Source organism: Mirounga angustirostris, unplaced genomic scaffold (assembly GCF_029215605.1).
Source record: "Mirounga angustirostris isolate CCGP_5_RB_7025 unplaced genomic scaffold, mMirAng1.0.hap1 SCAF_14, whole genome shotgun sequence".
Taxonomy (NCBI): domain Eukaryota; kingdom Metazoa; phylum Chordata; class Mammalia; order Carnivora; family Phocidae; genus Mirounga; species Mirounga angustirostris.
In genome coordinates this window covers 68,636,947-68,652,417 of record NW_026991722.1, presented here as the reverse complement: position 1 = coordinate 68,652,417, position 15,471 = coordinate 68,636,947, and the positions used below count along the sequence as shown (strand labels likewise).

The 15,471-nt window shown below is 54.6% G+C and overlaps 1 protein-coding gene across 1 annotated transcript in view; it reads right to left on the bottom strand.

Moving 5' to 3' along the window:
• The window catches only part of RIMBP2 (RIMS binding protein 2), a 205,733-nt gene continuing 190,262 nt past the window's right edge, over positions 1–15,471 (bottom strand). Inside the window, exons 18-23 of the mRNA XM_064578194.1 lie at positions 13,611–13,795; positions 12,879–13,047; positions 8,499–8,599; positions 7,127–7,198; positions 3,401–3,535; positions 1–1,316 (exon numbers count right to left, since the gene is read on the bottom strand). Of these exons, the coding sequence (XP_064434264.1) occupies positions 1,128–1,316; positions 3,401–3,535; positions 7,127–7,198; positions 8,499–8,599; positions 12,879–13,047; positions 13,611–13,795 (851 nt within the window). The 3' untranslated portion in view covers positions 1–1,127. The remainder of the gene's footprint in view (positions 1,317–3,400; positions 3,536–7,126; positions 7,199–8,498; positions 8,600–12,878; positions 13,048–13,610; positions 13,796–15,471) is intronic.

Below are 15,471 nucleotides of genomic sequence, written 5' to 3'. Positions count from 1 at the left end.
CTGAGCCACACACCGACGAAGTTCCTTTTAATAAATGTACCACACACTAATATATTACAATTTACAAGAGAGTTTTTGAAGACACAATGGGAAAAGCTTGGTCATTCATTTATAAACCTTCCATAAATTACAAAAGAAAGGCAGTCTGAAAAGTATGTATAAAGAGTAAAAACAATTTACAAGTGGACAAGAATTACAAAACAGTAAGCAATCCCATACGCCAGCCGGCAGCTCTGTGAGCCTCTTGTTCGAGGGCCCGTGGGGAGCCCAGGGTGGAGCCGTGTGGACGGACCGAGCTTAGGAGGGGGTGTGGGGGGGTGCCTCGTGGGGGCCGCTTCGTGCATGCGCGCCGCGGGCCGGCTGTGGGTGGCGTGGGACAAATAATGGAAGAGGCGATAGCCACACGCCACCAAAGGGGACGCTGGAAGCCAGGAGCGGTTCTCAGCTTTCTGGCGGGTTGGAGGAGCAGTAACTTCTCCAAACAAAGTGACTTTCTCACTCTTTTTTTTTTTTTTGAATGATCTGAGTAAGTAAACATTTTCTGTGCGTTGCCCGGCTCGCTGTGGAAAGGCGAAAAGCCAGGGCGTCCAAATGCACGGCCCGCACAAGTGACTGCAGAGCGCTGTGTGGGGGGTGAGGAGCACTGAATGCACGACACGTACAAAGTTACACGTAGTTTTTATTGGACAGTACAGACTGTTGTGCGTAAGGCAGAACATCAAGGCGGTTAAACTAGGAACTTCAAGACCAGAGTTAAAGAGACTGATGCGTCATGAGGCAAGCATTTCGAGAAGGGGTCGAGTTGGAAACCATTGCTTTAAGGGCGGATGACAAATGCACAGAGGCTGGGACCCCAGGTGGGGAGCGAGCCCCTGGCCCCTGGGCGCTCGGGAGAGCCCGCCTCCCGTCAGGCCGCGGGCCAGAGCGGTTGGCACGGAGGCTGGGAGGGGGCACCAGCCGCTCTTTGTCCTCGCCGTTGGCTTAAAGTGGACGGCAGTGCAAAGAGCACTTCTCTCCTGGTGTCAGGGGAGAAGAGTGTGTTTTTAGGAAGTACTTGAGTCATTGAAAGCCCTAGTTTGGAATCAAAGAGAATGACATGGATTGGGGAGTCGTCCAGAAGCACATGGTCATTTCACTGCACCCAGCTTTTTCAGCAGTTTCTTGCCTTTGGAAAGCAGCCCCTTTTTCTTTTTCGAGGACATTTCCCTGCCTCTCCCAGGACTACCAGTACCCATAGATGACGGAGGTGACCCCGAATGGAGATGGGCTGTGGGGGATGGCGCTCTCCTTGCTGTACCTGAACCCTCGGGAGGAACCTAGTAGGTACAGTGCGACAGTTTATTGAGTGCGTGAGCGCCAACAACATCCATCCGCTGGTAACACCGCACGGCCCCGTCCCCCGCCAGGAAAGGTAAGGGCTGGCTCGTGTCTTCCTTGGGGGTTAAAGGATGCCACGAGCGCGCGCGCCCCCCCACCCCCACCCCACAGCGGCCCTACGAGGGGGGGGTCTAGCCATCCACGTTTGGTCTGCGGTTTCTTTGTCTTCAGGGGAGGGGGAGGCCATTGCTTTGGCCAAACAAGGCCAGGTAATCATTTGCTTTGTAAATTAAGAGCCAAAGCGGAGGGGTGGGGGCGGGGTGGGGAGCAGAAGTCACTTTAAATTAGGTTACGGTGAAACTGGCCGAGTGCCGTCAGTAATCTTAAAAGCAAAGGTTCTTAAAGGGGACTTGTGGGTCTGAAAGCGACTGGGGTAGAGGAAGTGCTGATCTCGCCGCGTGCATTCCTGGGGAAGTTAGTACCCTAGAGCGATGGCATACACCGGTTGAAAGAAAAAAAAACTAAAATGAACCTCAATCGCAATCAAAGGAAGCTTAAAGGCCCCTACTGCGTGCTTTCCTCCCTGCCCGGGGGCTGGACGTGAATTTCTGCCAGCAGAGCGGCACATGGTTCCTCGGCCTACGGGCTCCCCGGCGGCTCGGACGCACGCCTGAGGGCCCAGCACCCTGTCCTGCACCCCCCACCTCTCCACGCAAAGCCCTGCCTCACTCGAGTGTTCGGGAGCCAGCAGGCGCAGGAGAGGAGCCAAGGGCTTCGAGCTGGCTTGGATTCAGAATCAAGGTCTAGTTCCAATGGAAGACACCTAGTAAAGCATCCCAAGTACAGCTGAAGGTACCGTCCGCTCCGTCTAACGCCATCGCTGCAGCTGCATGGCTCCTCACACCTACTATGCATTGGTGCCCCCACGGTGGGCCTGGCCGCGAAGGCCGGCGCCCCGGACGCGGGCTTGTGCTTTGAGGAGGGAGCCTGCGCTCTCTGGAGACAGAGGCGCGGACCTGGACCTGACGGACCGCTCACCGGTCGGGGTCAAGGCCGCAGGGGGCCTGTCAGAGCCAACCCTGCATCGCCCCCTGCTCGCTACTCATCTGCTCGACCTCCTGTGTTTTTAGAGGAAGATTTCCTAGAGTAAACATAGTGGTTCAGGTTGTGCTTTTTTCCAAGAGTGGTTAACAATGCAATATGCAGCTTTAGTGACGAGGAGACCCTGCAACGCTTTCTACGTAAACAAACAAGTAGCCTCTTAAGAAATATGTTCCCAATGTTGGCCTTCGAAATATTCTCTATGTAGATAGTAGGAAATGAGGAGTAAAGATGACGATTTGACTACAAAGTCAGTTGCTTCACAACTGAGACCGAGTAATAGCCTACTATTTCAGGCCCAGTGGTGTTTTGAGACATATTTCTTTTCGTTTTTGGTTTTGTTTTTAACGCCCACAGCGAAGCCTTGCGTCGCCCGCACTAGTCCGCTAGGGCCGCGGACAGGGCTATGTGTACGGGTATCTTCAGGTGCTCACTTACGTGAAGGCTACAGTGCCTGATTAAGGTGTGAAATGAACACTCTTCTTCTGTTTCCAAGCAGATGAGCAAAGAAATAAAAATATATATATATAAAAATATAATATATAAAAACTGGCAGTGATGAAATAAAATAAAAATGAGACACTAAACATGAATGTCATCCACTAGTTAATTATGCTGGAGGAGGTCTCTGGTCTTTGCTAAGAGGACTGAAATCCTAGCAGGGCAAACGAACGAAGGACTAGCCATCCCCTTCACTCTCACCCCAGCTGGAATGTGCGTCTACCGGGCAGGATGGGGACTCCCTTTGTGAGGAAAGGCGGATGGGTTAGAATCGAGAGGGGCAGGTTTTGTGAAATAAATAAGCAAAAGTGAGAATGCTTAGGCACAAGCCCCAGGGAAGGGCAGAGAGAAAAATTCAGGGCATGGGCTTTTCGGCCCAAGATGCAAACCTATCCACGCGAGGGCTGTGTGAGAGCGAGCGTGGCCGGTGGGGGGGGGGGGGGGGGGACAGGGGTCAGAGGTGCTGGGGGCGTCTGCTTACCCGTTTTGCCTTGGAGCGCGTTGGCGCGTCTCGGGGGTAGTGGCCAGGTGCATCAGAGAGATAGACTTCCACGTCATCAGGCACTTCTTCCAGGAAGTTTGAAGGTACAAGGCCTTTCTGCCCATTCAGTTCCCCCTAAAAACACAGCAAAACGAGCTACTCGATTTTCCCAAAACCTCCTTCTTGCTCTCACCACAGGAGCAGAGCTCTGGGGAGGGCTGCCTGCCGGGTCTGTTCTGGTTCAAACGTGGGAGAACTCAGAGGGACTCCAGTGTCTCCAAACTACCCTGATCCGGACAGTGACCGCGGGACGCGTTCGAGGGGCAGAGTCCCGTCCCCGAGGTCTGCACCTGGCCTGTCTGGGGTGGAGCTGAGGAAGGTCTGTTCTGGCCAGTGGGCTCAGGCAGCTCCCAGGAACCAGTCCTCGGGACCACCCCATGTAGTGGCCGTTGACCCCCTGGCTGACCTCAGCATCCCTGGGGGGCTTTTAAAGACACCACTTGAGCAGATGCACCGATCCAGACAGACTGACCCCCTCCCGAGGCCAACATGTGGTCCAGCGTGCAGGCCAGGTGCAGAGCTACGCATCCGTCTCGTGCACAACCACATTCTCACCATAAAAATGCAAACAATGTGGGGGACATGAAAGTGTCCGTTGACACCTCCCCAGAGAGGATACTGCTTCAGGTCTGTCTGTTCCCTTCCAGAACTTTCTCTCACATCTCTACGCAGGTACATAGTTAAGGTCACCGTCCACAGGACATTTGGACCGAGCGGGTCACGGCCACCATGTCACTTCCTCCCCACCGCCCCCAATGCCCACCTGCCCCATCAGTGCAAGTCCCAGACTGGCTGGCCCCAGACTACATGGGAGTCTGTTGTTCTGTTTTCAAGTCCAAGAAATAACAGCATGAGATGCGCAGCCTACTCCCTGATTAGAAACTGCCGCCAAGGACAGCACCACCAGGGTGAAGAGTGAACCTACGGGATGGATGGAAGAATGTTCGCAAGCTACCTATCTAAGAAGGGGTCGTGTCCAGAACACATCAAGAGCTCAACACAAGAACCTGATTAAACAATGGGCAAAGGATCTGTATCGCTATTTCTCCCCCAAAAAGACACACAGACGGCCAACAAGTACATGGAAAGATGGTCAACATGAATTAACGAACATCTTAGGGAAATGTAAACCAGAATCACCAGATACCACCTCACATCTGTTAGGACGTCTACCACAGAACACAAACAAACAAACAAACAAAAATTTAAAAAAACCACAGACAAAATATTGCTGAAAATAGGGAGGAATTGGAGCCTTGTGCACCTGCTGGGGGGGATGAGAAGTGGGGCGCTGCTGAGGGCAAAACGATCCAGTGGCTCCTCAAAAAGTTAAACCCAGAGTTACCATCTGACCCAGCAATTCCACTCCTGGGTCGAAACCCGAAAGACTTGGAAGCAGGGTCCGAGGGACCTGTTTGCACACCATGTTCATCACTGTGTTACTCGCAGGGGCCAAGTGTCCATTGATGGGTGAACAGGTAACTAAACCACGTGCACCCAGCGTGGAGTTATTTTCGGCCTCCCAAGGAAGGAGAAGGTGACCCGCGCTACGATGCTGCGCTCAGTGAGGTAAGGCAGGCGTGAGAAAAGTCCGTGTGTGTGAGGCCCGGAGAGCAGGTGGATTCATGGGGACGGAGAGGAGATGGGGGGCCAGGGACGCGAGGGGTAAAGGGTGACTGGTGTTTACTGGGGATGGAGTTTCAGGGTGGCAAGCGGGGAGGAGTCCTGGAGGCAGACGGTGGCGACTTCACGACAACGTGAATGTATCACCACCGCACTGTGCACGTAGAAATGATGAAGAATGTGTATTTCATCACAATTAAAAATAAAAACTGATTTAAAAAAAGAGGCAGCCCCAGGTACCTCCCACCTCTTCCCAGCAAGAATCCCCTCTGAGCCCAATACGCACGCGCCGGATCTGGCCACCCGTCCTCTCTTCGACCCGGGAGTCCCCGTCCCCGTTCTCCTTCCTCGCCCTCCTCTAGGAGCCAAGGTCTCTCTCTCAGTGTCCCTTAGAGACTTCTGTAGGACATCTTTGCGGCTTCCTGTACACATTTCTCCCACATCGAGGGTCACAAATCACGTCTACACCAGCCACTCCACTGTCTACGAGCCCAGATGTCAGCCAGATCCTCCTCCCCACCAGCCACGCCGGCCCCTTCAGGGGAGCGCCACGTGGAGTTGTTGCTCGGGTCTGGGGACCGGGTTCTATGAAAGCGCACGGCCTCATCCTCACATCCCCGTGGGCACGCAGACCCAGACAGTCCCGCGCCTGCGGACATCCAGACGGGCCCCTGCTCGGGGCTCACCGAGGAGCTCGGGGATGGACCTGCCTCTTCCCCTCGTCCTCCCGGGCCTCTCGCGCCATCCTGTGAACGCCACGTCAGAAGCGCACAGGACCCCCTCACGTTGCCCCCTCCGCCGCATGCTGCATCAGACGCGGCCACTAGAATCTTCCAGGATCAACGGCACGGACCCCTCTCCATCATGGAGAAGCTCAGATGTCCTGTTCACACCCTCAAGCTCAGCATTTTCCAAAGCACATCTTTCTCTCAACTGCGTTCTCGTGCCCGTGTTCCCAAGGGCAGCCATCACCTGAGGCAGAATGTGGGCGTCTTCCTGGACAACACGCTCACCCCAACAACCCGCGCTCTGGGAGCTACTGATGCTGCCTTCTGTCCACCCCCCTCGGCCACTTGCACCGGCCTGCAGCCCGTGCCCTGGCCTCGGGGGCCCCCACCTCCCTCGCCCGCCCCCTCTCCAGCCCTCGACAGGACAGAAAGCCTGACGTCTGCCCGCTCGCAGACCCTTCACAGTCTCTTCTGGAAAGAGACGGGGGCAGAGTGTGAGCATCCTCACTGACACGGATCTGCAGTGATCACGAGCCTGGATCCCTGCGTGCCTAAGGCTGTGAACTCATCTGACTCAAAGAGAAACCTGCCTTACCAGGACTTGACGGATTCCCAGCTGTTCTGATTAAAGAAAGGGGGGTGATGGGGGAGGTGGGACCCCCGGCACAAGATGGTGGCCCTGTCCCCCAGCCCCCCCTGGGGCGGGCACCCCGCAGGCCTGCCAGCTGGCTCCTTCACAGCCCTGTGGGCTCAGGCCCGGGAGGGCGGCACTCAGGGGGGCCACCAGGGTGGGAGCACGACGAGAAGCCCATCGGCATTCTCTCTTTTCCTCAGGAAATGTCGGGAGGGTAAAGGACGGAGGCTGCCCCCGGGGCCACTGAGCCGGGAGCCTGGTCCCCGCTGCCAATGGCCGTCAGCTCCAAGGAAGGTCAGGGAGGAGTTCTACACCCTGTTGGTGTGGATTAATTAGTAACTTTGCCTATTTGTATTCCTTTCTTCTCCCGTATAAAAACGTATACGTTACAAATAAACAGAGAGTTAAACTGGTACCTATTTGGATGGAAGACAATTTTAGATGGAAGAATGGGAATACATGTGCTTTGTTTGCAGCTTATGGACACGGAAGTGCCCCCCTCAGAGCAGGAGGGATGGAGATGCTCACGGCCCCTCTTTCTGTATCAGACGAGCCCCAGTGACAGGGACATTTCCGAAAGCCATAGGAAGCTTACACATAATTGTAGGGGCAAGAACACGCAAGCGGAAATAGACGTGCAAAATGAATGAAATGGTGCTTTTTGATCTTTCAAAAACTTACATAATAAAATCCGTCTTCATCGATCTCACCGAAAACAGTAATGATGTCTCCGGTGCAGAACGTCAGCTCTGCCTGTGGAGACAGAACGGCAAGTTAGTAACACCTTCGGCACGGAGTAGTCGGTTTTCCTTAGAAAGTTCTTCACGCTTGCTCTAACGATTTCTTTCTTCTCATTATTCCGGCGTTGACATGCTCTCCCAAACAGGGAGGAAGGGTAGGAGGCCGACAGGTGCCTCCGTGCACGGCGCCTCAGGGACTCAGGAGGACGAACAGCTCAGGCTGCAGTCCGCCGCCCTGCAAAGCGCCCCGCACGCTGCTCCCACCAGAGCTCAGTGTGAAGTGTCTGCCTTCGGCTCAGGTCATGATCCCGGGGTCCTGGATCGAGCCCCACATCGGGCTCCCTGCTCCATGTGGAGCCTGCTTCTCCCTCTCCCTTTGCTGCTCCCCCTGCTTGTGTGCTCACTCTCGCTCTCAAATAAATAAATAAATAAAATCTTTAAAAAATATAAAATAGAACTGGTCAAAGAGTTAACTTGAAAAACCCAGAACTTCAGGGAAAAATCCTCTGCGGTGTAAGGACCGTTAGATAACTATCCTTTCACTGAGTGCAAAAAACCTTTACTCAATTATTCATTCTCTACAAAGTGTCCGTGCCATGCCAGGCACCAGCCTAGAGACGGGCACATGGACTCTAGTGGAGGGTGCAAACCCAAGACAAAATAACACGTGGGTTAATCTCTGAACGTGAAGACGAGGGAAGGAAGCTGAACTCTCAGGCTACCAGGGGTCCCCTGTGAATCGGGTCCATGCAGAAATGCTTGCAGAGTGCACACTCTGAATCTGAACCACGAGCTGGGAGCACGTGGGGCACAAGGAAAACCGTGGGTGACAGATTCGGACACAGCTGTCGTCTGAGAAAGCAGGTCCGCGGGCTGAAAACCGAGCCTCTCAGCTCTGGAGGCGACTCCCTTCCCGCCTCCCGGGGCGTCGAGGGCCACGCCAGCCCAGGCCATGTGTGCGGAGGACATGGGGCCTCCCCCTCAGCTTCTGCGTGTGTGGGGGTCAGGGGGGGCCTTACAGTTCTGCTTTCGCTCGGGGCTGTTATTTCTCTCTTCCAGGCGACACTACGGGGCTGTCACCGAGGCAGAAGATCGCAGACTGCTCCGCCCGTGGCGTCCCATACGGGGAGCCCGGGCCACGGCGACGGGGCCTGTCAGCTGCTGCGCGCCTTCTCTGTCTCCTCCCACCCAGCTCCCTCACGCCATTTACTGCATGTACCGACCCTTCCAGATCCCACGGCCCCCAAGCCTCCGTGCGGGGAGAGGCCCAGGCACCGGCTGTGAGCCGCAGCGGAACGGCGCCTGGCGCATACCTCCACGTCGATGTTAGGTGAGCTTTCTCGCGGGTCGTAATCATACAGGGCCACCACCCTCCGCGTCGCCCCCGGGTGCCTGCTGCTTCTTCTGCTTCTCTCTGTTTACATCGCAAGGAGAAGAAGAAAGCCATCAGTTGGTTATTCCGAAAGGAGTGGCGCCCCCTCTCCCTTGTCCCCAGGGGAGCAGGGCACACGCGGCCAGCGGGACCCGACGACCACTCTCTCCAGGGCCTCATGCTCGGGGTGCGAGCACCAGCGAAGCCTCTGGCTGTGGGGCCGGGCGCCCTGAGCTGCATGTTCTCGTATGTTTGCTCTGGCCCAGTACCCCCTCTTACAGCAGCGAGGACGCTTGCCTTCCCCGATGTGTCCGTCCAACGGGGAGGCTAACATGAAGCAGGGGATCCTCTGGAATCAAACCTCTCAGTGGCTCTGGGCAGCACAGGATGGTGCGTTTCTCCCAGAGGACCTGGCGTTGGTGCTTTTCTTCCAAACACAGCTGCTCGGTGCCTAGAACTGGTTTTGGGGATTCATACAAAGGAAAACCATTGAAGGCAAGTGTTTAGAAAGCAACTGACGTCGGTCATGTGCCCTTCCGGGGCGTCCCGCAGGTGCAGGGCCGGCCGCGTGCGAAGTTCCAGACATGGGCCACGCCTTGGGTCCTGCTCCAGGGTCGCCGCTATAATTTAGAAAGCGCGAGGGCGCCTTTGCTGGGCCTGTGCATGTGTGTTTCCTTGAAACAGAGCACGGGCTTCCTGCAGGGGTGCATCTAGTCCTTCTGGGCATTGTTAATTTTCTAGGGGAGGTGCAAGTACACATCCCTGCAGGGGGTAAGAAGAGCCCAGAGATGCATTCTGTCCGGCGCCCGCTTCCGACCGTGTGGGCAAGCTCACGTGGTCACATAAGCCCTGCAGTCGTCAAGGTAGAGGACGGATCCCTCAGCCCCCAATCGCCCTCCCGTGTCTTTGTGGTCACCCCCAGCCCAGGTAAGCCCTGGTCTGTTTTCTGTCCCCATACTTCCACCTTTTCTGGAATATCCTGTAAATGGAGTCATGCAGGTTTTAGAAACTGGCTTCATTCACTGGGACAATGCACCTGAGCTTCCTCCGTGTGACCCCGTGTGTCCACAGTGCTACTCTCATTGGTGAGGAGCGTCCCCCTGTCCAAAGCATCGGTGACTCGGTCCACCTTCCAGGGGATCAGTGACGCGCCGTGCAGCCGCCGCAAGCGCCCAAGCAGCTGTGTGAGCGCACAGAAGCTCCATTCCCCCGGGCGGGGACCCAGGAGGTGGCGGCCGGCTGGCACCGTGTGTCCGGCTGGAGACGGACCGCCCCCCGTTGGGCACAGCGGTCGTGGCACGCGTGTTCGCCTCCAGCCCTGAGGGGGCGTCCTGGCTTCTCATCGCGCTCTAACCGGCCCTCCGTGGGTCCCGTATGCGTCCCTCCCCCTGCTCGTTCGCCATCCACGAGTCCTCTGTGGCAAAGGATCTCTTGGGTCTTTTGCCCACGGGGCACTGGTGGTTTGCTTTCCTGTCGTCGAGTTGTTGAGCGCGGTGTGTTCTCAGTACGGTTCCCCGTTCGGCCGGGTCCCTTGCAGATACTTGCTGCAGCCTGGGGCCTCGCTCTTCTTTCTCTTCATGCTGTGTTTCTCGATTTTGGAAACTACTCGATTTTAGTGAAGTCTGACATCAGTCTCTTCTGTGTCATGGTTTTAGTGTCACGTCAAAGAAATTGTGGCTTCCTCACCATGAAATTCTTCTCCTAGAAGTTTCATGGTCTGGTTTTATCCTTAAGACCGTGTTCAATTTTAAGTTCATTTTTTGAGTTTCAGGAGTGTGGCCCGAGCTTCATTTTTCTTTGCCCAATTCCACCACCCATTACGGAAAGACCATCCTTTCCCCATTGAACTGCCCCCTCCCTGGGTTGAAACTCTGTGGACGGTGCAAGCGTTGGTCCATTTCTGGATTCGCCCTGTTGCACGGATCACGGTGCCTCTGTGGCCTCCCACACCACCTGGTCTCCATCGGCTCCCCTGTGTGCCAGTCGTAAAACCTGCTTGCACGAGTCTTCCACTGTGCTTTTAAAAAATCATTCGAGCAACTGTAGTCCCTTTGCCTTTTCGTACACGTTTGATTTAGCGCATTGAATCTACACGGATCCCTGCACAGATGTGGACCAGGGGTGCGTCCCATGCACACAGACTTGGATCAGGGGGGTGCGTCCCATGCACACAGATGTGGACGGGGGGTACATCCCATGCGCACGGACATGGACCAGGGGTGCATCCCATGCACATGGACATGGACAGGGGAGGGGTGAGTCCCATGAGCATGGACGTGGACCAGGGGTGCGTCCCATGCGCACAGACGTGGACAGGGGGAGGGGTGAGTCCCATGCACACAGATGTAGACCAGGGGTGCATCCCATGCACACGGACGTGGACCGGGGGGTGTGTCCCATGCGCACGGACGTGGACCGGGGGTGCATCCATCTGCAGGTCAGTTTGGGGATGTTGGATGTCTTCACTGCCTGAAGTCCAGGAACATGATGTCTATTTACTTGGGGATCCTTGGATTTCCTTCCTCGCCATTGGTGGTCTCCCCCACACAGAGCCTGCGTGCATTCAACCCCTCCTTCTCATGTCTGTCACATCGTTGTAAATAGTATTACTTTTTAAATGTCAAGTTCAAATTTTTCACGGTTAACATTGGAAAAACAATTGCTAAGCTCACTCGTTAGTTCTAGGAACTTCTGTTCTAGATCCTTTGAGATTATCTAAGTAGATTTTCATGTCATCTGTGACTAGAAAAAAGTCTGTCTTCTTTTCCGGTCTGCATCCCGTTTCCTCCTGTCTCACCGCACGTGGTGTCGGAAAAGGGCCGCGAGGCGGACACCAGGTCCTGCCCCGGCCGCGGGAGATGTGCGCTCAGCCCGCAGGGACAATCCTACTTTGTAGCGCTAGAAGGGCCTGTGGTGGCTCAGTCTGGTTCCTTCAAAAGTCAGGTTTAGAAAAAAAGAATAAAGCAAACAGACATGTAATCTAAATGGTAACATGAATCGAGCCACTGTTTTCTAGCGGATCGCTTGCAGGCTTGCTGGGTGTGCGGTGCATAGAGCCCGCTCCCGCCCTGACCCCGTCACTGTGGCCTTGGGAAAGGAGTCGGGGTATACGGGGCTCAGGAGCTTCGGCTCGCGGGCTTGACCTGGGCGGCGTATTCACAGGAGCTTCAACTACCAGATGTGGGTTTCAACTTCAGACTAAGTTCATTCATACCAAAGAGGCTGAAACAGTGTGTGTGATTTTGGGATTATCCTTAAAATTATGCATATTCTTTGAGCCATTGAATTTTGTCTCTGAAATCTGATTTAGAACTAAGTTAACTTAATGTTTTGAAGTATTAAAGCCTAAAACGTGAATGACATAAAGCGGATCTTTCTGTCTGTAGCTATTTAGAGAAAGCAAAGGCCTTTGTAATGAGGAGATTTTCCCTGCACATGTGCACAATTAGAAATCATAAATGTAATGTTTAAATTCACTGAAAATAGTTTTGCTGTGTACTCACTGGTGCTTGCAAATTGGGTCAAGATAAATGGAGGAGGCTGTCATCCATCCACATTAAAGCGTGAAAATCCTTTCTGCCTTTTGGATGAGCAACACCCACCTGGATGGAAAGCATGGCGCGACCTCATCACCCTCTGACCCGTACTAGGCATGGGCGAAGGCTCACAGCTCATCCCCGGCATCCCGGTCCGTGTGCACCACCCGAACACAGTGCGGTCGCTCCTCACGGCTCTGGGGGCTGGAAGTCTGAGGCCGAGGCGCCGCAGGGTCGCGGTCTGGGGAGGACGCGTGTCCTGGTCCACAGGCTTCTTCTCCTGTGTCCTCGCAGGGTAGAGGAGGCGAGGGACGCCCATGGGGCCTCCTGGATGAGGGTACTGATGCCCTTTTGAGAGTTCTGCAGTCATGCCGTCAGCCCCTCCCAGAGGCTTCGCTTCCTGACCCCAGCACCGTGGGGGTCACATGATAAACTTACACATTTTAGGGGGACAAAACATGCACAAACAACCAGAAAGTAGTCTATTTTCTAGATGGACTGTCTATTTTCTAGACAGACTTTCAGTAAGCGAGGCTGCACTTCATCTTCCATTAGAAAATCATCTATGTTTTTGTAAATATTTAGGTGCATAAATGTCCCCAAAGCACGCAGGACCATCACAACCCGGTTTATAGAGTGGGTTCATTTTCAGTCTGGGATGGCCCAGACTGGACCCTGTCCACACCACCTCCTGCTCCTGGCTGGCGGCGTGGCCGTGGGGTGCTGGGGGAAGCAGAAGCGGCCCTGCCAGCAGGTGCAGGGGCAAGCCGGGGGCGGGCTCTTACCTATTTTCTCCACGGGCGTGTTCAGAGGAAGGAAGCCTTGCCTCAGAAGCTGGTCCATCATTTCCTCGTCGTCGGCCTGGATTTCTGAGACCATGTTACAAGGAATCAGGCCGAGCCGGGCGCAGGTCTCCCCACGGTAGAAGCCGTCCGCGTCTTTGTCACCATAGACCTGCAGCCGGTGCGGAGGGCCAGTATGATTGCTGGGTCGCAAGCGCATCAGCTCTGCCGGCGCGGAGCCGCGTGTCATCATGATGTGGGGAAGATCCCGCGGTCACCTACACGCGCCCTGCAGACGTGCACACCTGCCCCTCCACCTACACAGCCTGAGAACCAGCTTCTGCCCCAGGGTCTGGACAACCCGCTGGTCTCCCCATCAGGGCTCTGGCTTCACTTGGCCGGCTGTGTGTGAGGAGACCCCACCCGACAGAGAGGACTTTGAGACTCCTCCTAGCGGTGTTTCCGTCCATAGCAAAGGGCTTCCTCCGAGAGACGGAGGGCCAGGCTCTCTGTCAGGCCCCTACTTCAGACTCACAAGGCCCCTCCTCTCAGCTGGTCCGAAGGCTGAACATATAAAGCAACAGAACGAGCCTGCCCTTGGGACGAGCTAAGGAACGGCAGTATGGTGACAGCACGCCCCTACCCTGGGTGCCCCACCTGCCCAGCAGCCCCCAGCCCGGCCCCCACCTTGATGATCTGTCCCACCTGCCTGGCAGCCCCCAGCCTGGCCCCCACCTTGATGATCTGTCCTTCCTTAAAAGGAAGCTCTTCTTCGGCAGCATCTGGATTCGGGGACATGGTGAGGGGGTCATAGTCAAAAAGCGCCACAAAGATCCGGGCTGGGAGCTCTTCGGCACCTGGGTCGGTCTCTGACTCTTCGTAGAAGTCTGGAGAAAGGCGGTCCCGCTCACTGTACTCGTCTGGGAGCATGTGGGGACAAAGACAGAGGGCTAGGTGATTCCTGGACTTGGAGATGTGTGCTATTGTAGGAAGTGTGGTTTAGAAGATGGGACGGTGGAGGCACTGTAACTTGTCTTTAAAATAAATTTGTGGTCAATATGCAGATCGACACAGATGGGTTTGAAAAACCAGCAGCTGTCATGGAACTCGAGTGTGGGACAGGCCATCCGCTGCAGAGCACAGCCGGCAGGACGGCCCCCCACCCCCACCCTGGTCACCGAAAGGCACCTGCATGTGAGTCAAAGTTTGGGGTACTTCACCGAGCTGCTCACTTAGCTCTAAATACTTAAGTGGCGACAAATGCATTCTTCACGTATTTATTTGTCAGAGAGAGAGAGAGAGCGCGCACAAGCAGGGGGAGGGACAGAGGGAGAAGCAGGCTCCCCTCTGAGCAGGGAGCCCAATCCTGGACTCCATCCCAGGACCCTGAGATCATGACCTAAGTCAAAGGGACCTCTGGGGAGGTCACAGTCCCCTGGTCAGAATGGGATCCCCTCGAGTGGGGCATCTCACGTGGAGCAAAGACCAACTATGATAAATGCAAAGACCAGCCACGATCCAGCGAGAAACCGCACCCAATTCCATCCTCCTGCGAGTCTTGGGTCAGTGTCAGGAGGCCTTCCTCATGCTGATTGTAAGGTCGAGAATTTACTACATCCAGAGCGACATACTTTTTCTCTTTTTAAATCTTTTTAAGTCACTGTTTTCTTAGTTTAGGACACCTCGAGAATATGAAAAGGTATAGTATTTTTATTCAACTGTGAATGCATTGCTTCTTAAAAATCTGTTCGGGGGGTGCCTGAATGGTTCAGTCGATTAAGTATCTGACTCTTGATTTTGGTTCCGGTTGTGATCTCAGGGTCGTGAGATCGAGCCCCGCGTCGGGCTCTGCACCAGCCATGGAGCCTGCTTCAGATTCTCTCTCCCTCTGTCCCTCCCCTGCTCATGCTCTCTCTCTCTCAAATAATAATAATAATAATTAAAAATATATTTAGGGAGTATGTGGTCTACAGAGTTAAGTTCCTCTGGAAAAGAAAATGAATGCTTTTGGAGTGGAGCAGATTCCTAAAACAATCACTGATATTTGCACAAGAAAAATGGAAGTAAATTGGAACGAGGGGAAAAGGGTCTGTTTGCACGTCACTGACTGTTCCCGGGGGTCACTGGCCACTGGTGAGCACATCTCACTTTTGTCCTCTGAAACTCTAATAGGTGCTTCTGTGTGTGTACGAATCAAAGCATTTGATTTTAATCATGTTTTTATGTGCTTTCTTGCACTGCTACATGATAAGAAGTCAGGTACAATTAAACCAAATCCATCATGGATTATTTAGCACTTTTTTGAGTTGCATTAAGAGGCTTTTTTTTGGTCAAAGCGTTAGCATTACTCTCTTTTTGCTAATTTAACTAGTGTTTTACTAAGATGAAAACACACGTGCAGCGTTTTGATTTCTTTACAATCGAAGGGCCGTCAGAGGCTCCCCGAGGTTGGGGTCAGCTGGTGAGACCTGGGGGCGCCCGTGTCCCCCCTTTGCCTCTGTGCCCGCCAGGCCATTTGCAGCTGCTCCCGTGGCCGGTCCCTCTGAGTCCCAGGAGACTGGGGATGGAGCCTCTGCAGAGCTCCAGCGTCCTCGTG